This window comes from Haliaeetus leucocephalus, unplaced genomic scaffold, assembly GCF_000737465.1.
Source record: "Haliaeetus leucocephalus isolate CR32 unplaced genomic scaffold, Haliaeetus_leucocephalus-4.0 Scaffold173, whole genome shotgun sequence".
NCBI classification, from domain to species: Eukaryota; Metazoa; Chordata; class Aves; order Accipitriformes; family Accipitridae; genus Haliaeetus; species Haliaeetus leucocephalus.
The window spans coordinates 10,410,045-10,434,429 of record NW_010972609.1 but is presented as its reverse complement, the minus strand read 5'-3'; the positions used below and the strand labels follow the sequence as shown (position 1 = coordinate 10,434,429).

Below are 24,385 nucleotides of genomic sequence, written 5' to 3'. Positions count from 1 at the left end.
TCTGAGTGTTGAGAATTTAAAGCATGCTTGAGTTCACAGTTTTTTCTGTTCAGAGAATTTGGTGGGGGGTGGTGTTGGGGGTTTTTTAATAAAAAATTGTACCTATGTGCCCTGCTGGATGGCCTATTTTATCTGTCAGTGTTATGCTGGGGGTTTACATTGCTGGTGCAGCTTTTGTCAAAAAGCATAATAAAGTCAGCAATGCGCATCACTAACTCACGGCTTTTGCTTTGTAACTAACAGTGCAAGACTTGTTTAAGCATCACTTCTTGCAACTGGCTGTTGCTTCCTTCTATCAGATGCTGTTTTCAGTTCAGAGATTTTTTTCAGCCTAACCGTATTCGTCTCAGGCTAATTTTTTTTGTGGGAAGTATTTTAACCATCTTAAAGAATGGTAAGATTTTCCCTGCATGAATACTATAGGAGTGTTTCAGTGACTCATCATTTCAGGAATGCAATATGCATTAGTGTCCTTGTGAAAGTCTTCCCAAATATCATCATTAACGTGCCTTTGAAATTGCAACTTGCGTAAGTCAAGTCTCAAGTTTTCACTTCAGTGAGTACCTCATGACTAAGCCTGTATTTGTGTCTTTTCTGTAGGACAGCTCTTGAGATTAAGCAGAACACACGTGCATCAGTCTTGTTGGGCAGCCATGCAGGCCCCACCCCAGGGTTCACATATGTTCCTAAAAATGGATGCTTTCAGCTGCTTCTTAACTAATGAGGTGCAAAATTTGAAGCAGGTAAAGGAAATCTTTCTCTCCCAGGTTCATGCTGACAAAATTCCTGGCAGACAGGAGGTTTAAAGAAAAAGCTTAGTGATGCAAATGCACAGAAATAAAAGCAATGATGTGGATTAGGGAAAGAAGCTGATGAGATTTGGATTGGAAGAAGGATGAAGACAAATTTGCTGGAAGCTGAGGAGAAAGCAGCATATAAGCCAGTTAGCAGAAAAGGGGGGGAAGACAGTTACTAAAGCTGAGGTAAGGGAAAAGACCCAAGTTGGATGAAAACAGGCTGGTTTCAAAAAAACAAGACAAATGAATAAAAATGTCATAGGAGACTAGATTTGCAGGGTGGATGATGTACAAACGGTATGGTCATGGTGTTTTAAATGTCTGCAATATCAAAATTACTAGGTATTATAGAACAGTTTAAGTTGGAAGGGACTTCCAGAGGTTATGTAGTCCAGCTCCGATCAAGGCAGGTCTGATTAGACCAGGTTGCCCAGGGCTGTGTCATGTTGAGTCTTGAATGCCTACAAGGATGGAGAGTCCATAACCTTTCTTTGCAATCTGTTCCTGTATTTGACCACTCTTACAGAGAAAAAAAAAGGTAACACTGCAGGAGCAGTATTTCTGTGATAGCCTGACCCCTTTCTCCACAACATAGGCCAACTTCATGTCATCTTTAGTTCTTTCCCCATCCTCTTCCTCAGAGCTCATAGCCCTGTCTGGTTAGCCTATCTTCTCCACACGGGAGGAAGAGGAGAGGCTGAAAGTGAGCAGCACATCTGCTTTTGGCTGAGGGTACTCCTCCCTGCACAGCAGAGTAACAGAGCAAAACTGCTGCATCACCAAAGAGTGAGTGAAAGCTGGGGTTTTGCTGTGTGGAATGGTTCCAGTGCTACAACTTCCACTAGAGGGGATGTACTTCTGAGATGGGTCTGAACATGAACTGTCTTGAGACAAAGAGGCAGGAAGGTGATAGGCAATGGTGTGATGGACATTTAGAGCAGACCAGCAGTAAGAGAAGACCTGGGGACTAGTTGCAGAAGGAGTTGGTGTAGACATGGGAGTATTTTAGATTATTTTGACAAGAAGGATGGGATTATATTAGGGAAGAGGGATGTGCTGGAAATTTGGTACCATGATAGAACTGGCTGAAGAAGGAAAGTGGTACTTCAAGGAGAAGGGATGAAGCTGAGGATAAGAAGCTAGTGGAAGGACAGAGGACTGGGGAGAGGATATATTGGAAGGGGTTCATTTTAAAGGAGTCAGAATTGGGAGAAAACAGCAACACAGTCTGTGTAAATGACAGCACATGATCGTCCAGATGATCTGGACTAGAGGGAAGTAGTGAACATTCTGCTGTGTGCAGCAGTTCACTCTTTTTTTTTTTCAGTGTGTGATAATTATTAATCAGCCACACTACAAGAACAAATACTGTAAAATAATTTAAACAAATACTTTTGTTCCTTTGGACCTTGAATTTATCTTGCATTAGATTTCTTTTTCTTCAAAAATAGCCATTGACCCTTCAAGCAATTGGTTTTGCTCTGACTCTTTCAGGACTTTGCAGTTGTCTGCATTGACTAGCTTCCTCTCTACTTCCCCAAAGTTGGGAGAAGAAGGATAAGCTCTGGAGGAAGGGCATTATTCTATTTTGAAGGCAGATAGTATATTAAAGATTATGGGGGCTTCTTAAAAGATACTTTCTCTAAGAGGGAATACTCTGAAGTAGACCTGAGCTGAAAGGCCCTTGATGTGCAGTCCCTGCTGGATTTGGAATTGTTTCAGAATGGAGTTCTAGTCAAAACCAATGGTTGTGTAGCCTTTCTTCTCCAATGTGTGAAATGGTCTAGCTGCTTTGCAGTCTACTTCCATGAGGTGTCCTGAAAACTGAGTGAATGGAAAACATAGGCAATGCAGAACACTGTTAGCAGTTAAGAAGACAGACAACCTCTGTGCACCACTAGCATCTAATACCATACTTACTTAATTTGACTTGCTACAAGCTGGCAGTACCTCCAGAGAAGCAGTCCTTGCAAACTGGTCTGGAATAAAACTTTTTTTGGTGCTAGTTTATTTTTTTAACTGCATTAGTTTTCTGATTTTATAGGGTAATAGGGAAAGAAATTACTAGTCCAGTCATTAACATGGAGATGGCAGAGGAAGGAGCTGAACTCGGGATCTCTTATGTCCTAGTACAATTCCTTGTCCCTTAGATTATAGTAGCCAATAAAACTTAGCTATTTCTTCAGAAACATCTAGTATAAATGCAATTTATTCTGGATGGCTGCTCTGCACTGGCTCTTTTTCTGTTGTATTACATGTCTTTGAGAGACCTGATTTTCTACAAAAGCTTCTTTTCTTGAAAAGGATGCTGGGAACAAGAATTTCCCATCTTCCCTTGGATGTTAAAAAATCTCTCATACCTCCTTTGAATTATATTTTGATTTCTAGCTTAACTGTATCTTCTTTTTGATGCTCAGAGTTGTTCAAGGATCAAATTCTCTATTACAAGCCTGTATTTTAATCTCCTTAATGTTCCAGATAGATATTATGTAGCATTTTAATTCTGGAAGGCATATTTCTTACTGAATTGTGAACTGATCATTAGTAGTGGTTTTTTTCTTACATGGTTTTCAACGTAGTGCATGAAAAAACTTGCTTTTTTTACAGCTTAAAACCTTCCTAAAGCTACCCCTTTCCCTTTCTTTATCAAACTGGTATCTATTCCATTAACTGGGCTCTTAACAGTTAACCAAACTGTCAATAATATTCTCATACATGCCAAGGTGATTTAGACTCCAGGTCCAATTTCAGGGAGTAATGTGGGCACTTGGTATAACACCACATTAAAAGTTAGCGGAGCTTGGACTGTAGTGACACATTTGCTTTGTGCACAGCACTTGGGTTAAAGCACTTCAGACAGCAGAAGCAGCAGAGCTGCAGCAGCTGGGTGTGGGTCAGCTTTTTCTCTGCCGAGACTAACAAAACTGATGTAGCTGCCTGCCTCTCTAAGAAATTGAGTCTGGTTCAAAGTCGCGTGGATGTATTTGGAAAGTATTACTCGGGTATAATTTTCAACTACTGAATTAGTGTACCAAACCTTTTAAATACTGCAGGCATGCTGGAGTGCCTAAATGGTCTAATTTTGCTTTCATTATTCTTTAGTTTTGACGTAAGCACGAGTTTCACAGTGGTCTTGGAGGCCGTTGATGAGTTGCTCATTCAAGGGCGGATTTCTGCATTGTAGAGGTAAAAATAGTTATTCAGAAATGTAATCATAAGTAAATTAAAAAACCTAGATTATTCTTCTCATCCTTGAATTATGGTCATAGAACCATACTAAGATTAAAAGCTTTGATTGTTTAACTTTGATTGTAAGCTTTTTGTGAGATTGTCAAACTGCTGCTTGTTGTAAGAAAAAACTCTTGACTGTCAAGAGATTGGGGTAAGGGGAAAGTTGCTTTAATGCTGAGTAGCCTAGATTGCAATTCCATGTGATTTTTTTTTTTTTTATTTCTTTCATCCACGTCTAAGTGTATGTTACATTAAAGGGCTTGCAGAACTCAGTGACTCTTTTTTGGTTGTTTTTTTGTTTGGTTGGTTGGTTTGTTTTGGTTTTTTTTTTTCCCTGTGGTGAAAGCCAACATCTGGGTTAGTAGAATGTAATGTTATATATTTCCTTTATAACTTCTTAATCTAGTAATACTGAAAATTAGTAAGAGCCTTTCAGATTCAGTAGACTTCTTAATCTCCCATATTGAAACATGCCTGGGTAAAAAATCAGTATCCAAAGGGATGGCTGTATCTGGTTCTGTGAGATACATATAGAGTTGTGACTGTCACTTACTAATCGCTACCCTATTGTCTTACTAATGCATTTTAGCATGAGATACTTTATTATTTTCAAGGAGGGGTTTTTTTTTCTTTTTTTTTATTTTTTAAACAGAAACCTTCCTGGAAAGTTTAGGGTAATAGTTGGATCATTCAGTCAGACTTACTAATGAAGTATTTCCCAGTGTGTGATAGGTTCTAAACCTCTTACTGGCACCAGAGAGATGTTTAATTTATAAAGTTAAAGCCCTGCTGTTGTCATGGGTGACCATGGGTGAATTGTCAGCTTTATTTTAATTCTGGGGACAAAAAGATATCATTACTTATACCGTCATAACCACCATTATTCTTTATACATTGGTTGAATAATTCATATTTAACTGAAATCTAAATGTGGTTGATGTACTTCAATTTAGTAACTGCTACCGGAAGTTGTTAGCAGCTTAGTTAATTGAGGTAATAATATTTACCTATTTCAAGTAACTTTTTTTCCTCTGAAGTATTTTTCAGGTAAGTCAATCATTTATTGCATCTTCTTTATGCTGAAGGTAACATAAAATATTTGTAACAGCTGTATAAAATCTAATTAAACTTGAATTGTCTTTAACTAGTTCTGGTTCTGTATTTAAATTTTCTATCTATGTTTTGTGAATGCTTTCTTTTTAGGTAGACAATGTTATTAGCTCAGATAAATCGAGACTCTCAGGGAATGACTGAATTTTCTGGAGGAGGAATGGAGGCCCAGCATGTGACTCTTTGTCTAACAGAAGCTGTAGCTGTGCAAGGTGAACCTTCAGGTTAAAATACCTCTACATTATTGTGTCTTTTCTGTTTGAAATTCAGTTACAATGCTAAAACTTATGTAGTGTGTTCTAAATGACAAATCTAACAGAACTTATTCTTAGTTAACTGAGATTAAGTTCACTAATTTAATTCTGAAAGGAAATGATCTCTTAATTAAGATAATAGGAGTCTAAATGTGCCAAAATAGGAAATACAAAATCGGACTTTATTCTCACTATAGTTTTGCTGTTTTATACTTTGTAACTTCAGTTTATATCTAAGTATGTGTTAAACAAGTTGAGTTTTAGAATAGATTGGTGATCTAGGATTGGTTTAAACTGATCTTTTCTGACAGCTTCATTATAATTTTATGTGATTAAAAACTTTTTTCCTAAATCTGTGGTTTACTCTAAATAGATTTGTGTATATTAATAACAGGTAGTAGTGTACAAAACAAAATTATCAATACAAGTATATGTATCGTTATTTCACTGTTGACACTCATAAGCTAATTAATATTTCTCCTAAAACCTCAGCTTTGTAGTTATTTATTCAGTGACATTGGAACTTTTTTAGTTAAGGAAAATAACATTCTAGCTGTCATGTTTACAGACCAAAATGTTGAACATATGACCCTAGTATGTGTTCAAGGTTCAAAAACCAAAAAGCAAGTAAGACTGTTTCCTATTATTATTTCTGAAATCATTATGCTTTAAGGGGTTGCAATCATTTATGGAGGTGGTTAAGTTGTGATTTTTAGGGTTTGATGCTGGTAATAGTGAATATGAACTTTTTTCCTTGCTAGATGGTGACAACTTAGAAAACATGGAAGGTGTAAGTTTGCAAGCAGTTACCCTTGCTGATGGCTCCACTGCTTACATACAGCACAATTCTAAAGGTAAGTAAATGACTAGAAGTTAACTGGTATTGAAATCGTATTCCCCTTTTTAACCCTGTCTTTGGATTCTAAACCCCTTTGGATTGTAAAGTCAGGCAAAATCTGTACGATGTTTATGAAGTTCCAATTCCAGCTGGGAATTACAGGTATTACAGTAACACTATAAAATAAATATTTATTTCTGCTGTTAATAAGATGCCAGTATCAAATGGAGAACATAAGTCAATCAAAAGTGAGATGATCTTTACACTTCAAACCCAAATATCAACATCATGACTACTGGATAGGACATCAGGCCTTTTCTGTTTTTTTTAATCCCAGAATTTTAAAACCTCTGTATAGTTATACTGTGCTTACTCTTTACCAAACATTATTTCTCAGTGATATTTTGTTGACATTTTCATCCAGAAAGTATCAACTGTGTGTTTAAACTGTGATGTGTTATACAGGTATACAGAATGTTTTTTAAGAATTCTAATTGTGTGTTTCAGATGGTAAATTAATGGATGGCCAAGTGATTCAATTAGAAGATGGTTCTGCTGCTTATGTTCAACATGTACCCATGCCTAAAAGCAGTAAGTGTAATAATACAAGAAATGTATTCTATAATAATGTATTACTGATAAATATTGATACTAAGTAATTAACAGTCATTATAATAGCTTGATTTCTTATTTTAATGGAAGTAGTCTTGAAGAGATCCTAGGTATTTTGTAATCCTAGGTATTTAGTGTTTAATCTTTCCAGTTAATGGATTTTTCAAACTATTGTTGAAGCATTGTAATTCTTTCTTCCAAACAGGGGACAGCTTGCGTCTGGAAGATGGACAAGCAGTTCAGCTGGAAGATGGAACTACAGCATTTATTCATCACACCTCGAAAGGTAATTTTTTTTTTTTTTAAGTGTGATTTATTATATTAGAGTTCAACAGAACTTCAGCAGTATAAAATATGGTACTCTTTTTAGACTATGACGTCATTTAGTGTGATTCCCAATGTAGATTACTTGTTGCTTTTACTTTGTGACATCTGGAAATTGTCGAAATGAGACTGGTTCAGTTCCTTATTTGGGCCTCATACAACAGTTATAAACAGAATCAAAACCAGCATATTTCACTTTATTTTAGCCCAGGATCACATTAAAGTAAGTATATGTCATGTTAATAGAGAATGGAAGCCCTTATACAGATTTCAGCAACAATTGCATGTGAAAATGAGAAAGCAGGTAAGAATCAATCAATCCCTCTTGAGCTAAAGAATGTAGTGATTGACTTAAATTTTAAAGATCATGCTATTGATGATTTTGCCATTAGGTGGTAGGGCAGAAAACGTGACAGCTGACAGTCAAGAATGCAGACGTAAAGAATGCAGACGTATTTATTTTAAATGCTAACTTAGATTTCTGAGGAAGATGATTACACTAGTGTTGGAAATAGTACTACTTCTCTACAAAAAGTTAAGTAGATATTTTAAGTCTGTTTAAACTAGAGTGACAAGAATTACATTCTGTAAGCAGCAATACTGAGAGAATATAATAAAGAATTTCTTTCTTAAAAGTCACCCTATAAGTTATGTGTTTCTTTTGCATATTTGTGTGATTCTGTTCTTAAAATGATCAGATTTATGAATTCTAAAATCTGAAGTATTGACATCAGTACATGTGTTAATTATTTTCATGTTATTATGAGTGAATATGAACTGGAAAGCATATTTGTGTTCCTGGTTTCCTTTGTAAATAAAGCTAGACCAATATAAAATTGGTTTTGCACTTTTGTAAGTGTGCAGAAATAAAGTTATGGGAGGTGTTGTCTTGGAAAAAAAATTCATCAGTGCTATTCATAGTAATATTTCAAGTGTTTATGTTTCTCATATATTTCATACATATATATGACTTCAGGAGACATTTCCTGAACTGCAATAGTTTCTCATGTGACTTGCAGACATTGCTATTCCTTTTCTTTAATAACACTTTGTAATATTATTTCTCAGACAGTTACGACCAGAGTGCATTACAAGCAGTCCAGCTGGAGGATGGAACTACTGCCTACATTCACCACACAGTGCAAATGCCACAGTCAGATACCATTTTAGCTATTCAAGCTGATGGCACAGTAGCAGGTCTTCATACAGGAGATGCTGCCATTGACCCAGATACCATCAGTGCTTTGGAGCAGTATGCAGCCAAGGTATGCTGAAAGACATTTTCTCTATCCATAATGTTTTAATGTAGCATCACAAGATACTTGGCAGCAAAAGCCAATTGTGATCCAAGAATTAAAATGATAATTAAGAGAGTCTTCAGACTCCTAGAAGAGAGAACACCAAATTGTCATGACAGTGCTTCACTATCGTGGGCAGCTCTAGTGTGTCGTGGTGCATAAAAAGAACAAAAGATTGAACGCTGAAATGTCAGACTGATTTGGAAAGTGATTTAGACAAGTAATAATGTTCTCTAAAATATAGTATTGGAAAGGAGCCCTTGAGAGGACACTGGAAAGAAGGGCAAAGTGAAATTATTCTTATTCAGGCACTACTGCTGGATTTTAATTTTTTTATTTTTTTTCCTGCATTGGGAAGAGTAGGGCCTGCTGTACTGGGCAAGGACAATGCATGGTATGAAGTGTAAAATAGACAATTAGGCAATTATTGAGTTTGGAAAACACTTCTTTGATCCATACTTTCAATAGTAAAATGTAGTATGATGCTCAAGATTCATATTGTCCACTTTACTGGACTTCTGTAAAGCATGATGTAAGTGTAATAATGGGCAGTGCAACTTCCATGACTTTATGGTTTAGCAGTGTCCCAGTTGCTGGATGATTACCATCAGCGCTTGTACTGCTCTGGAAAAAGAGTAGAATAAATTTTAAAATCTGTCCTCTAGTGTCACCAAGTTGTCAAATTTTGGGAGAAGGCCAGTTAGGATAATTAAATGGCTTATACACTATTCTTTCCATTATGCTTCTGTCTATTACAATTGAGAGATCTTAAGAGAGCCAGTCAGATTGTGTTGTGTTTGGCTATGCCTTAACATTTCATAAAATAAAAGGTCATTCAAGGTTAGTTGAGCTGTAGTGACAAGCTTTTACACATTCCATAGATACTATTTAATTTAGGTTTAAATCAATCATAACTTTGTCCTTCTTAACAAGGAGCTATATTAATCATAATTTAAGTTTCTGTTTTGAGAAGGTGAAGAAGAAACAGAAGAAATGCAAATATAAATAAATTTGCATTTTTGTCCTATTTATCTCAACATGTATTTTTTAATTCTGTAATGTGAATTTGTCTTCCATAGAGTACTTGTGTGTGTCTAGGAAAAATTCTATTTATTTTCTTCAAGCTTTCATCTCAGAACCTTATTCTGAAAGGTACTGCTAGAACCTCTCAGGGAAAGTCAGTAGAAGTGAGTTTCCAAGTCTTGCACCTGTTTTATGTACCAAATAATAGCTCAATCGTCACAACCCTGTCTTTCTCTTAAAAGGAGAAATGTGGTTTTGTGATTCTACTCCATGTCCGTGTACGCTTCATAGTGAGGCAATGTATACTTTTCATAGCAGCTGGTATAGGAACCTTGAAAAAGGTACAGGAAGGGGCAACAATGATGACATGAAATACACGAGGTAAGTATATGATAGAATTTTATAAAATTTTAAGTGGCACAAAGAAGAGTAGTGACTTGTCATTGTCTTTACCAGTGTAAGAACTGGGAAACAGCAGATGAAACTCTCAGGTGACAGGTTCTAGAAAAGCAAGGGAAAAATACTATTTCCAACAGCACAAAGTTAAGCCATGGCACTGCTTGCAGGATGTTGTGGATGCTAATACGTCCCTGGATTCGAAGAGTAATTAGATAAATTCATAGAAGAAAAATGTATCCAGGGCTATTAGATAGGAACATGTGACTTCTAGTTCAGGAAGTTCCTAAGCCACAAATTGCTTGGAGGTTGGAGAATATTTCTGGGAATGTATCACTATGTGCTTGGCCTGTTCCTTTTGTTTTCTCTAGCATCTGTTACTGGCTGCTGTTGGAAACAAAATGGTACACTAGATTGACCTTTAGATTGATTCAGTATAGGTGTTCTTATGTTCTTAATTGAAGGCAGACTAAAGATTTATTTAGAATCTGAGACAGTCTTTTAGGAGGAACTCAAAGATCTTCCTTGGAATCCTTCCAGAATTCTCCCGATACTGCAAAAAAAGAGGTTTAAAATTGGGTGTCTTGCTTTTTTTGTTAACTTTGAAGGTTTTCTCTTCAAAACTTAACAGGGCAAAGAAAATTTTAAAGGCAGATTTGGAGAATGGTGGTGGTTCTCTGTTCCTCTGTCCTACATAATGGGCAGAAATAACAAAGATGAGTAGCCTGCCCAAGATCAGTGTAGAAACTGTTCATACAAAGTGATCCAAGAAGACTACAGAGAAGCTCACTGGAAGTGGTGAAACATGTACATTTTTCATTGTCCCTTGCTTCTGCTTTAGGCATAGTACTACTTTACCATATCTTGCAGAGTACATGCAAAGACTTAACTAGAGTGCTCTTAATTTTGGGCTAAGTCGATGCCACCTTCCTCCCAAAGCAACCAAGGAAAAAAGACAACATTGCTCTCAGTGAACATAAGGTCAGAAGATACGTAATGGAATTGTGAAGAGGTTACAACGCATACTTTTTCTTCCGTAAGCTGTTTTCCTGCAACATCCCAGCTGCTGGAAAAGTACAGTTCCTGGGATCACATGCACATTCTGTTTGGATCATTTGTTTCCAGTGGCACTGATGAACTTGAATTTCATGTCAGTAGTTCCTTTCTTAACTAACAACAGGAGGTTCACGATGAAGTGATTCAAGTCTCCTTTCTGTGCAGGTTCTCTCCCCTCCCTTCAAAAATTCTGCAGGAGAAGGTCCCCAAATGGCTATTGTTTCCTTCAAAAATAACCACCTGAGAATTACCTGCTTGCAGACTCTCTTTGCAGTCTCTCTGTAATGTAAACTTGCATCTGCTTGGGCACTTTTCTCTTTGCTGTTTTAGCTCAAAGTTGCCAAAAGCATATTGCTCACAATCGTCTAATTTAGAAAGATAGTACAGTCTGAAAACCTCTTATGGGATAAGTTCATCTTTAGTCTCCAAGCTAAATGTTGGTAGCTGATGCTTTGAGCAAGATAGTTCACACAGCCATTAACATTCTCAGGAGCCTGCTATGACCTCCTAGTGAAAGGCCATAAGCATACCAGCTGAGACAGGGTTCCTGCCAAACTATTTTAGAGAAGAAAAAAATCACTTAGGCTAGATGTAGGTGCAGCAATCTCAACCTTGAGTGTAATGGATGCAGAGAGTATTGTGAATGCCTGTGCTCAATACAGAGGCAATTAAGGAACTGGAAACTACGTAAACCTTACTTTAAATTAGTTTTTTCTACAGTGACTAATAAGATGTTCTTTGAGTTGATGTATGTGAGAGTTTGGGTTTTTTTTAACTGGGCAATTATTTTTATTTAAATAAAATTTTCAAATTAACATCTAATACTCTTTCAGATATTTTTATAAGCTCCTTGGAAAGTAGCAATACCTTTCTCCTCCTGTAGACTGTTTTTAAAAATAAACCTGTGGAGCAATACACAAGTCTTTGCTTAGCTGTTGTAATTTGACTATTTCAAATTGAGATGTAACACATTGTCTTAGGTATTTTGATTCCAAAGGAGTTCTGCTGTTTGAAACAAGTAAATTCTGCTTAACAGGGAGTGAGAGATACAACCCTATTATAAAAGAAGTCAACATTTTCTTTTTTTTTTTCCTGTCAGAACTCAGTATTGTTAAATTTATTAATTTTAATACTTTTGACAGTCTGTTAATTTAACATACTTGGTTCTTGCAGTCTTTCCTACCTTGTTTTAATACAACTTTGAGATACTCACTTTACCTATTCTATAATGCAGGTGCTACAAGTGGTGATTTTCATGTAAGCTAGTGTACTATAGGATAACCATGTTTCAAGAGGGAGCTAGAGAGCTATGAAATAATAAGCCCTCAGGAACTGTCTGTAACCTGTTTTTCAGATGAATAAAAATAACCTGTAAATGTTTTTCCCATTTCAATTTCATTTTTCAGGTGTCTATTGATGGAAATGACAGTGTTAGTGGCACAGGAATGATAGGTGAAAATGAACAAGATAAAAAAATGCAGGTATGTAGCCCAATATAAAATAATTTCTATTTCTCCTGTTTTCTCTGCCCAGAAGCATGCATGCTAGGTAGTCCTATGTAGCCAAGAACTAGGGTCTGCTAGATCTCAAACCTATACGGATAGGTCATATTTCTCACTTTGTACAAGATCATTTCAAAGGATTTTGAAAAGATCTTCTAATACTTACTGTTTTCTGGTTTTTTTCTGTTAAAAGGTAATTAAAAATTATGTTGGATTTCTAATATTCTTTCAAGCTGACCTGAGTTTTTCATCAGTAAGGGTGCAAGTATTTCAGAAGTTCTTTTACAGAGAATGAACTAACTTCTTATAATCCTTAAAGCAGAAGGAATGCTGACTCAATTAATGAATTATTTTCTTCTCAAGAGAGACAATTCCAGGCATATGTCTGGAACTGTTCTCTCTTTGGTGACTTATTTTGATTCCACTTGCCCTGTTAGAGTCCCTGACTTTTATTGTGGGTTTTGTAAGTACATAAGTAGATAAGAGCATTGCTCCTAGTGAATGCTTAAAAAAAGCAGAAAAATACTTCCATTTCTTTTTCTGTATTCATGTTGTTAGTATGTAGAAATAGGAAAACCTTTTCAATGTGAAAATATTAACCTAAAAGATCAAAGGGTAATGGAAAATACAGCTGCAACCTATTAAGTTTCAAACTTAATCCGTAAAATTATGTAAGGAGAATGGTATTTGTCATTGTAATGTATTTTATTAAAGGAAAAGACAAACCAAAACGTATTCTGGGCTTCAAAGAATTTTGACCAACAACAAACGTAATAATAAAACCTCAATACCCTCACATGTTCAAACGACAAAATTAAAAATGGAAAAATCATTGCATTGAGAAAGGTTTGGTCAGAGAAGCCCTGTTTTTCCTTTGTGTTTAATTTATGAGATAATGAACTAGCCAAGGAGGAAAAATATCTTCCAAGGTAAAATACAGTATCTATGAAAGGAAGAATTAGAGGCTCACCTCTGACATTTACCTCAAAATTCTCTATTATTAATTTTTTTAAAAGCCAGGTTCCACGATGTTTAGTTACAGACACTCCACTGTTGCCTGTGTAGCATGACTGTGAAAGGAGAGAATAGCTAATACATGCATTATTTATGGTATTGGAATATATTTCATAAAATGAAATGAAGAAATTTAGAGGTTTTGCACACTTGTAGATTGGAATAGGGATACAACTCCAATAAAATGCAAAATTCAAGGATGAGTAAGATAAGATCTTGCTTGTTTACGTGGAAGTAAGAGCGTATTAAGCAAAATTACCTATAAGCTGTATCAAGTTACATGTTGATTTCAGCCTCAGCCCCAAACCAAAGTGAATCTGGAGGTTTTATTTTATACATGTGTGGCAGCATATATGCCATGTGGAAATGTGCCAGTTTTATGGAGCATTATGTGTTCCAAACAAAAAAAGATCTGATATTTCAAAAGGTATTGAGGCTTAGTCTCAAATTCTGACCCCTATAAGGTGACTGCAGTTGACCAACTGAAGGGTCCCAAAGCTATCAATTATGTATGAAAATCCTAAAGTTTATATCTTGATTTAAGTAGAAACCTACTTGTGACTCATTCTGAAATAATGTATTACTTGGGATAAAATAGTCTCATATTTAGATATAATATTAAATAAGTGTGTATTTATAAACTTCTTAAGCCTGCAGGTAACACAAGAACAGAACAGATGTCATGCTGCTAAGTAGTCATTCAGACTTGCATGTGGTTAGGTTTTTCACCAAAGAAAAAAGCAGAAAACCTTTTTGTGATTGCTACACGTGAAAATAAAAGACTATGTGTGCCTAAATGGATATCACACACTATTCTGTTTCAAACCTGCCATACCCATCTGTTCATAATAAAAGCAGAATCATATGACTGAAATTTGTACATATACAATATAAAAATCTTATCTGAGATCTTTGTTACCTTTTTTGTTTTCCTGTGTTACCAGAACTCAGGATGCATTTGTGATTTCTTTTTAAATTAGGGTTTTTTTAATTTATTTTGTCTATTTAAAAGTATTTTGAAGTACACAATTCCTCTCAACAAGTTTTGCATTATTATAAAGGTGCTTTATTTGTGATGTTCTTCTGATTTTGTGCCTCCTAACATCTGAATTTTTTAGTTTCTTTAGAGTATATTGTCTTCTAAGAACAGTAATTTTAATACTGTATCTGTCCTTGTTGAATGATAATACTAACTGAATTCTTTATAATCCTCAAGTCATACTAATGAATGTATTGTGAAGAAATACATACGTCTGCACTGCACACAGTTGAACAAACAAATGCTTGTGATGTTCAACTGATTTTTTTCCTAAGTGTTCTGTTTGTTTTATTCCCCCTCCCCCCCTTTGTATCAATCTTAATATTGGTAAAATTATGTCTGGTTATTTCCTTACAGATATTAGCACGTTGATTATAGAACTGTTTTAATTTTCCTTTAAACTTTGGCATACTTCAGCTTTGTAGCAGATCTTAGCAGCTATATACATATTTTTATATGCTGAAACAACAAAGAAATTACTAGCAGGTTTACTGATAGAAAAAACAAATTAATGCTTAAGTGCAGGTGCTCAACCAAGCATTGTCTTCATGATCCTTAATGTATTAAAGTGACTTCTGTGATTCATGGTATCATAGGTTAAACAACAGTATTAGTAATGGGTTTCTTGATTCATGAGGTTGTTTTTCTTCGTGGTTCCAGAGAAGCTTTTCTGAAGTGGTGGAGTTGTACATTTCAGTTGATTAAAAATTTCATATTCAACTTTGCATCTTTAGTCTTAAGAACAGTCTGAAGGTAACAGGGGGCATCCCCCTGAAGAATCTGTAGGAAAGTTTTTCTCAGTCAAATTTCTGGTCTATATGAATGAGGAATTAGAGGTCTATGTGCAGTTGCAGGGCTACAGTCTTGTTGGGATGAGGGGCATGTGGTGGGATAGTTCAGATGACTGGAGTGCTGTGATGGATGGATACAGGCTCTTTAATAAGGCCAGGCAGGGAAGGAGAGGAGGGGCAGCTGCCCTTCATGTGCGAACAGCAGGACTGTGCAGGACTCTGCTGTGGGATGGGTGATGAGCCAGTCAAGAGCCAAAGGGTCAGAATTAGCTGGCAGACCAGTGTGGGTGGTGGTGTGGTAGCTGTCTGCTACAGAGTGCCTGATCAGGAAGAAGGTGAGGTCTTCTTCAGACAACTGGAAGAAGCCTCATGTTCACAGGGCCAGGTCCTCATGGGGAATTTTAACCGCCTGATATCTGCTGGAAGAGCATCATAACAGGGCACATGAAATCCAGGAGTTTTCTGGAGTTCAGGTATGGCAAATGGCAACGGGCAACCTAAAGCAGGTTATTAAGCAGCTGGCAAGGTGAGACACTTTGCTGGACTTCATGCTTACCAGGAAGAATTAGATGGGAATGTGGAGGCTGGTGGTAGCCTTCAAGAGTCTCCCTTGTTTAGAGATACTCAGAACCCATCTCATACTGCTGTGGGCAACCTGCTGCAGCTGATCCTGCTTTGAGCAGTGGGCGTTGGACTAGAGGCTCTCCAGAGGTGCCTGCCCACCTCATCCATTCTGTGAAATGTTCTTTTGACAATTCAGAATAGAATTGGATCCATAAGAAAAGGGGGGTGGTTTAAAAGAAGTATAGCCCTTTTAAAATAGTCTTGATTACTTTGCATATAGTTGTATCAAAATGTTTACATTTGGGCTTCTCCTTCTTTCTTCAGTCTGTATGAATGTTTCTTGCATATTAGTGTATGAAGAAGCCTTTAAAAGGGGTTTAAGTTGCATCGCAAAGCTATTCTGTATATTTTCCTGTTGTGTCATGTCAGGAAGGAGAGTAGAACTTAGCTCAAATTGCTCCAATTAGTTTGATCAAAACACATGCATCACTGACAAAGTACAAAATGCTTTCCTTCATTTTCAAAAAGTGCTCATTATAAGTGCATTTAATTATTGTTTGGCCTTTGCATGAACTTATCTTTGAAGGTGGTCTGATTTATGGCTAATCTCCCCTAGGAATGGATCCAGCGCCTTAGATGTAATCTAAACCTCTTCTGTCTGCTAATTTGGTCATCTTACCTCTGGGTTTATATTTCAAATTATTTTGTCTTTGTTGTTATTTGGCTAATTAATGCATACATTTAAATTTGCTAGCTACAAGTAAATACATTTTCCTTTCATCAGAATTTATGCTTTTTTGTTATTTATTTTTAGTTTATTTATTGAGGACTAAGAAATACATGGCGTAGCAAAGAGAGACAAAAGAAACCTGTCACAATCAGCTCTGGCTTGGTGGCAAAACAAAGTATGTGACTTTTCTGATCCATTGTGTTTTGTTTTGTTTTTTTTAATTTTTTTTTTAAGATTGTCTTGCAAGGACATGGAACAAGAGTGACTGCAAAATCTCAGCAGAGTGGAGAGAAAGCCTTTCGCTGTGATTATGATGGCTGTGGAAAACTGTACACAACAGCTCACCATCTTAAGGTGATGAGATGTAAAATGAGCATTGTTACTTTGCAGGCATGATTTTTTTTGTCAGATTATGTGGTTAAAAGTAACACATTAACAGAGAGCCAGTTGCAATGGTGCTGTTTTGTCAAATGTTTATTGGGTTGATTTTAGAATAATTGGTTGTCCCAGGTGCTCAGCTGATTTTGCTTAGTGTTTTGGATATATGCGGGTGTGGGATCATGCTGGGCTTCTATATTGCCAGCATGTAAGAAATCTCTTGTTGAGATAGTTTCTACCAGCAGTGTCACAGAAATACTGAAATCCAGCGTTCACTTTATCTACTTTACATGTATGTGTGATCATGCAAAAATTCCAATTTTTGAAAGATTTTACCATCATAATACAAAGTCTACCTCCTCAAAAAATCCAACATTCAAAGTGAAAAGCTGGAACATCTTTTCTTTACAGGTGGCAAGTCCTTAATTCTCTTCCTTTTTTAAATTAAGTAAAGGAATTACTGAAACAGTAAGGGTGTAGAGCTGTTCACATTGCAGCTTAGGCTGTGATGATCACTTGCCAATGAGGTAAACTCCTTGCAGTGCTGCTGTGTCTCTGACAAAACGCTCTGGAGTCAGTGAGTAATTGATTCTATGGATCATGTGTTAAGATGGTGTCCTTGCTGTAGAGGTTTCATGCAATAGAAGAGGATCATTAGAAGCACTTGGCGGAGTTAAAAATCAGATGGTGGGCTCTGAGGCATGTTTACATACTGTCTTTAATGTAGTTGCATGATGGCAACTCTGTGTATTTACAGAAATGGTTTCTGCAAAACAGCCTGAAAGGATCAGGTTAGACCTTGGAAAGAGACATCTTTAGTTTTAGGGAAAACATTGTTACCATATTTCATTATTTTTTTTAACACCGATTTAAAAAGAAGACACTTGAATGTGAATCTTAGGAAGAGAATTAAAACGTTGTCGTAGAGAATGAACTGTTTCTGTGTTGAAGTAATCAGATACAACATTTCATTAAGTCAGTGTATGGGATGTCTTAACAGGTGCATGAAAGGTCACACACAGGAGACAGACCATATCAGTGTGAACATCCTGGATGTGGCAAAGCCTTTGCGACAGGTAATCTTTTGTAGACTAGCTCCTCCTGCTTGTTAGTGTTTGTATAAAGTAAGTTTTTAATGTTGCCTTTTTTAAACTGCTAAGTAAATAACTTGGGAGAACTGCAAAAAAAAGTCATCATTTCAGCTAGCGTAGCATATAGAAAGGACAGAGGATTTAGTTACTGAAGGAGGAATGAGGTGAAACACTTGACACTTTCCCTTACTCTTCACCTGTCATGCTACAGTCAGATTTTATGTTGAAAAAACAGGCCTTTCTTAACATGAAACTAATAGTATAAGTTAAATGAGGTGATAATAAAAAGCCAGACCTGTTGGCTAGAGGCAAATACCTGATCTTCTGTTCCAAATTTGAAAGGAACTTTGGTGGAAGATGGTTTTTTAAGTGTTCTTTATTGAATTTGTATCAAAGAGTGACATTTCTCATGAAGTGACATTGCTCTACATTTTGTACAGAATACTCTGTTCGTAAATTATGCTCTCCCTGAGATTGAATTTGATCATGCAAAATGCAGTTATGAAGAATGAAACATGGAAGAAAGTGAAAGAGCAAAACTTGTTTCAGATTTTATTCTTTTACTTTGAATGTAAATTAGTATGATGCTTAGAGAAGTTAGGCTCTATTTTTTTTTTTTAAACCTGTAGTCTTTTTAAAGTAACTTCATCTGATCTAATGCATTTAATACTGTTTCTTTGAATAGAAACAAGCAAAAGAAATGCTGATGAGAAAGGTCAAAAGGGAAACAACCGCACTTAAAGGGTTGCACCTAAGTTTAATCGCATAGAGTTTATGAAGGGATTTCAAAACTACAGAATGAAATAGGCTCTTCCCTTGCAACAGACTGATCTATGGCTATAAACAGCTGTTTGTCTGTTAATACCATATTTTTGGTCAGAGCCATTGTACCACTGTAGTTCAGCAATCCTTGATAAAGCTCATTCTAAGTACTGAATGCTCTCTGTTTAAATATTAAGAACTCTCCTGGGTTGGATCATGAAATTATTTCAGATGTCAGCTTGGTAGACATGCTTTGTGTTTTTAAAAACATCAAGAATAGGAATTTCAGTTGTTTTGGGGAGAGCACACTGTGAAACTAAAGCAGGTGCCATCTTCTTACAGACTGTTACTTTATCTTGTAGAAATATATACATCATTTGTGGACACAAGTAATTCTCAAATTCATTTTCTAAAATGGCTGTTTCAGGGTTCTGTAGTCAAGATCTTTTCAGGGAAACACAGAAAGGAAAATCTTGGTAAAATGCTCTTTGCAAAATAATTTACAGAGGGCCTGATCCAAAGCTCGCTTTAGACTGGTAGTTTTTGATGACGATTGAGTTCCTAATGATACCAAAAAGCTGATCAAAGAAACTCTCTAAGACTTGTTTTGGAGTTTTAGAAAGCAGGCATTCTTTATTGCAGCGCTGGATGCACGGGGGATAGTTCCACCTAGACTGCATACCACAGCTTTAGCACAAACAGGTTATATAGAATAACTAATTACATACTAATCAGGTTAGTATACATATACATAAAAATTACTATGACTGATTATCATAGTACTGCCTACATCCGATCATGCGCAATGAAGGATCCATTTGAGTCGAAGGGCTGCTTTTATGACCACCAACCCATTTGAAGTTCTTGCTGGCTGTCCTTGAAGTCTTTATTCTTGTCCTTGTTCTTTGATCTTGAAGCTTAACGCAGTTTCAAACACATGTGGTCAGTTTCAACATTGTTCTCATCTAGCGTACAGGAACATCTAGTCATAAGAGCAAAGAGCTGCAAAACTTATGAGTAACTACCTCTACTAGTTAATTGCTTGGCTATACTTTTGTCTATTGTTTCAATCATAGTGTTAGTATAAGATTTCTAATAATTATTTACCAAATCCCACTTTTACAGTCACCTAGCAGCAAACCAGTTTCCACAGCTGGTACAAAATATTAAAACCATCAAAATATTTAGACATACCATACAGAATGTGTGGAAATAAGCTATCACTAAAAGTAATCTTAAAGGGAATGAGTGTCCATGACTGCTATCAGTTGGCACTTATATATGTGATAATGTTAATAATATGCTTTAAAATAATTAGAGTTTAGAGCCTTGATACCAGTAGAGCTTTTACTGCTGACTTCGTTAATGGTACTGAATGAAGGATGAAAGAATTTCTAAACTGTATCTAGAGTTCTGCTGCTCTGTATGGTAGAATGAAGAGCTTGTGAAGAGTGAAAGAGCAAATTTTACTGATCAGGGAGCTTCCTGATTGGAATGGCAAGTGCAGCTTTTGATGGCGATGGTTTATGAGTAGCCTAATTTTGTGTTTATACTATTATAATATCCTTTCTGATCTTCAGGGTATGGGTTAAAAAGTCATGTCCGAACACACACTGGTGAAAAGCCTTATCGCTGCACAGAAGAAAATTGCACCAAATCTTTCAAGACTTCAGGAGACCTGCAGAAACATATTCGAACCCACACAGGTACTATTATCACCCCCTTTTTTTTTTTTTTTTTTTAATTAATTCACTTAGGTAGATTTTTTTTTTTCTCTCTTTGATCATTCTGTGACTTTACTTATGAAATCAGCCTGTGTATATTCTCTTTCTGAAGCCCAGTGAGTTCAACAGCATTTCAGCATGGTAAGCATTTACTGCAAATTCAGCATGCTTTTCTTGGAAAAAGTGCTTAAGCATTCACACTGCTATTGCAAATGCACTAATTTCTAGCAATGCATCACTTACCTTGTCACCAAGTCACTTGGTGCCTTTACAGTTTCATTTGCATCTGTAACAGAAGGAACTTTTCCTCAGTAATATGGCTCACCTTTTAGAAATGGCATCAGTGTTCTTAAGTTTTGGTGCTTTAAGATAACCTGCACGCCAGCTTCACGAAGGTTGATAGTTCGAGCTTGTTATCCTGATTTCCCTTCTCTGCTTGTGGCAGAAAAATGAACAAAAGTATAGAAAACCAGCTACTATTAAAAATTCCAAATGCATAAAAGATAAAATCTTATGTTTTGTCTAAAAAAAGATTTATTTGAAAGCCAAAACACAAATAAATTCTAGACAGCATACACTACACTCTGCAAAACTCTGTGGGTGCACACACATATAAACAAGTTTGTCCAATGTCTCCTTTGCTCCTGAGATCTCCAAAAAAAAGGAAGAAAACCCTCAAATGTCAGGAGAATAACCTATCACTTGCTAACCTAGTAATACTATTCCATTAAGTATATTTACTTGCCTGCTAGAACACCGACAAGTTTTTCCACTGAACTTTCTGAATCTTAAGACAGTAAAAAAGAACAAATGAAATAGGTTTTTCTCAGATTAAAAAGAACAATGGGGGGGTAATAAAAGCAGGCGATAAAAATTATAAAAACTCAGGATTACATTGAGATAATTCTGCTTTCCTAGCCTTCTGTATTCAAAGACAGTCTGTGGAGATTACTGCTATCTTGATGTTAAATTGGTCATCAGGATGAAGACATGGAAGTGTGATCTGTTCTCAGTTCCAGAAGACGCTGTTTGACATTCTGTAGTAAATCAAGTACAGACTATGAACTTGAAAGATTTCTGTAGTATGGACTACAACTTGATTAGCTGTAGACTGTTTTCTTCTTTATGGCCATAGAAGTTGTATGGTATTTTAATTGCTTTGATCTAATTTAGCAGTTGAGACAAAAGACTTGTGTCAGCCCTATATAACCATTTACCCATTTGAACAATATTAATTATACAGTCATAGACTCCCATCAGTACAGGGACTGGAGTTCAGGGGTGTATTTTTTTAGATTTATTAGTGGTTGCAGGAGGCCAAAGAATAAGAAAATTGCACCAAGTCCTTTGTGCAGATGGATGGAGTAGTGTATGCTCATACCCTATGCAAGCTGCAACAGTGCACCCGATGGAGGCAAGTCTGGGCTCTGCCCACTCTCTCCCATGGCTCTGAAACCTTTTCATTCCTTTATCATGTAGAGCAGGGTTAGCGCTTTCTTAATTTTCTGCGTGTTTTAGGCAAAAGTGATTTTCCGCTCTCTTTCAGTGGCAGGCCAGTCTCACTTTCTGTTGCCATCAAATGCTTGCCCCGGGTTCCTCCGTGACTTCCCTAGACACACTGTTCTGGTATCAGAAGAGCTGGTGTGGATGGTTCCTCATAGCTGCTCTAGGGCAGAGCTTGAAGGCTTCTGACTTGCTTTGCATTTCTAGTGCTGGAAATCTCAGTCACCTGGAAACAGGTCGCTTTTCTAACAAGTACATTAGAAACTTAAAAGGCTGGCTTCCCCAACCGGTCGGATGACATTCTTGCGGGCATTCTTTAAGAGCAATCTGTTTTGGTTTCTAATGCAGGGTCTGTTGTTGGGCAGGGTTGACTCTGCAACCCTGCTCCTTTCAGGCATGATTTGAGGTCCTGTGCTGAAGCAAGAATTAGGGGAGCCATGGTAACACAACACTGAGGCGTGTACACTTAATACACACACACTGCCTTGGCAGGAAGCTGAAAAACCTTCCCGAAACGGCTGCCCTAAGGAGCGAATTACAGTTTCCGCTGCCAAGGAGCTAACTGCTTTGGAGTTTCGTGGTATTAATGTCTCTATCAGGACTTTGTTTTTTATTTCTGTCTCTAAGTACTTGATGTTACATCTGTAGTGGTAATCTGCCCTCTCTGGCTCTCAGATTATTCTCTTCGGTAAGCAGTACAGTGGGTGAAATGTACTTAGCTCTAGGAAGCCTGAAGTTACAACAGGACAGCATGTCAGGTGGCTCGCAGTTCTCCAGAGATAACCCCCTTTGCTCTCCCCCTCTGTGTGCTTTGATAGATCTGAAAGGTCAGGAGTATTGCTGTATTTGACAGGGCTTGGCCTTATCTAGTGTGCATGGTGAAATGTTTTGGTGCAATGATGTAAGTAACTGTGCTTAAATTTATATTACGTGAATAGAATTATTTTAAAAAGAACCTGTATTTGTGATTGCTTTGGTTTGGGGGTTTGAAACTTGAGTTTCAGGACTGTCTGTCTTTAAGTTGGTTCTTCTCATGTAAGGTTAAATGCTTTCTATAATGAGTGTTACTAATCCATTTGTATCTTGGTTATATGCTAAATTGTGAAAGTATTTTTTTCATTTTATGAATTACAATTGACAAATGTACAAATGGTATGATACACTTGTCTTGGATAATGAATGTATGAATTCAGGGAGGTGTTCAATACATGTTAGAATATGGACAATGTGGAAGCTAATCCAAGCAACTGAGTCCATTTATACATCGTAAAGTACTAACCTAAATGCTTCATAATTTAGCTTACAGATTGTATGATTTTCCTGAATTTTGCTAGTTTTGGTTAAATAGTAGAACACTCCAGAGTGGCATGTTCATGGTATTTCTGACTGAGGGTCTCAAAGAGAGAATTAGGTAGCTTTAGATTCCTGCATTCAGTCCAAGTGTAACTTAGGATTTTTGTTCTTTTATAACTTTTGCATGTGTACCTTTTCTTTTATTTTTTTCAGGTGAAAGGCCTTTTAAATGTCCATTTGAAGGATGTGGCAGGTCATTCACAACATCTAATATTAGAAAGGTTCACATCAGGACACATACAGGCGAAAGGCCTTATTACTGTACAGAGCCAGGATGTGGGAGAGCTTTTGCCAGTGCAACTAATTATAAGAATCATGTGAGAATACACACAGGTATATGAATGATGTTTTGTATTTTGAAGTGGAATCTGCTTGGGAGAGGCTGTGTCATTTTCCTTGTGAACACTGTTTTGGTGCATTGTAATTGGGTGTAGTCATGTTTATATGACCTGGCTTGGTACTTCTGTTTGGGCCTTGTCTCACCTCAGCTGAGGATAGTTAAGCAGTTAGGTTTCCTGCCTTGCTGTCAAGGCAGAGTAATTTTGGTCTGAATACAAAGTTCTTTAAAACAAATGCAAAACAGTGGATATTGGGCTAAATCCTCAATACGGTTCTGGGGCTTGCCTCTGTTGTGAGCTGTTTCTTAAATAAATAACAGTAAAGCACAAGTCTGAGCTTGACTTTGGCTGTTTTGAGTCACCCTTTCATCCCACCTGTATTTTCCTTGCTGCTGGAGCGGTGGTCAAAGCCTTCTTTTCATAGACGGGAGGTGAAAATACTTAGCCCAACTTGATTATCAGGGTTAGTCAGCAGAAATAATTGGCCCAAATTCGAAGGTTCTTAAATGTAAAAGTCAGTGATAGCTGTATCATCTTGGTAGTAGCCTTATATATTTTATAGAAGCACAGACAAGTTTCATAGAAGTATGTTTTGTTTCTCAGATTATCTTTTTAGTTTATAATGTAATTTAGACATGTGTTTCATTGATTTTTAAA

At 36.6% G+C, this 24,385-nt stretch overlaps 1 protein-coding gene across 5 annotated transcripts in view; it reads left to right on the top strand.

Moving 5' to 3' along the window:
• Nucleotides 1–24,385, top strand: part of ZNF143 (zinc finger protein 143) — a 50,630-nt gene that overhangs the window by 5,235 nt on the left and 21,010 nt on the right. For all 5 annotated transcript variants that reach the window (XR_774139.1, XR_774138.1, XR_774137.1 and 2 more), the window contains exons 3-12: nucleotides 5,232–5,362; nucleotides 6,154–6,246; nucleotides 6,738–6,821; nucleotides 7,048–7,128; nucleotides 8,235–8,431; nucleotides 12,346–12,420; nucleotides 16,814–16,933; nucleotides 17,958–18,033; nucleotides 20,391–20,516; nucleotides 23,544–23,723. Coding sequence is in view for 1 of the 5 variants with exons in the window: in XM_010563797.1 (XP_010562099.1) it covers nucleotides 5,239–5,362; nucleotides 6,154–6,246; nucleotides 6,738–6,821; nucleotides 7,048–7,128; nucleotides 8,235–8,431; nucleotides 12,346–12,420; nucleotides 16,814–16,933; nucleotides 17,958–18,033; nucleotides 20,391–20,516; nucleotides 23,544–23,723 (1,156 nt within the window). In the remaining 4 variants the exon portion in view is untranslated. The remainder of the gene's footprint in view (nucleotides 1–5,231; nucleotides 5,363–6,153; nucleotides 6,247–6,737; nucleotides 6,822–7,047; nucleotides 7,129–8,234; nucleotides 8,432–12,345; nucleotides 12,421–16,813; nucleotides 16,934–17,957; nucleotides 18,034–20,390; nucleotides 20,517–23,543; nucleotides 23,724–24,385) is intronic.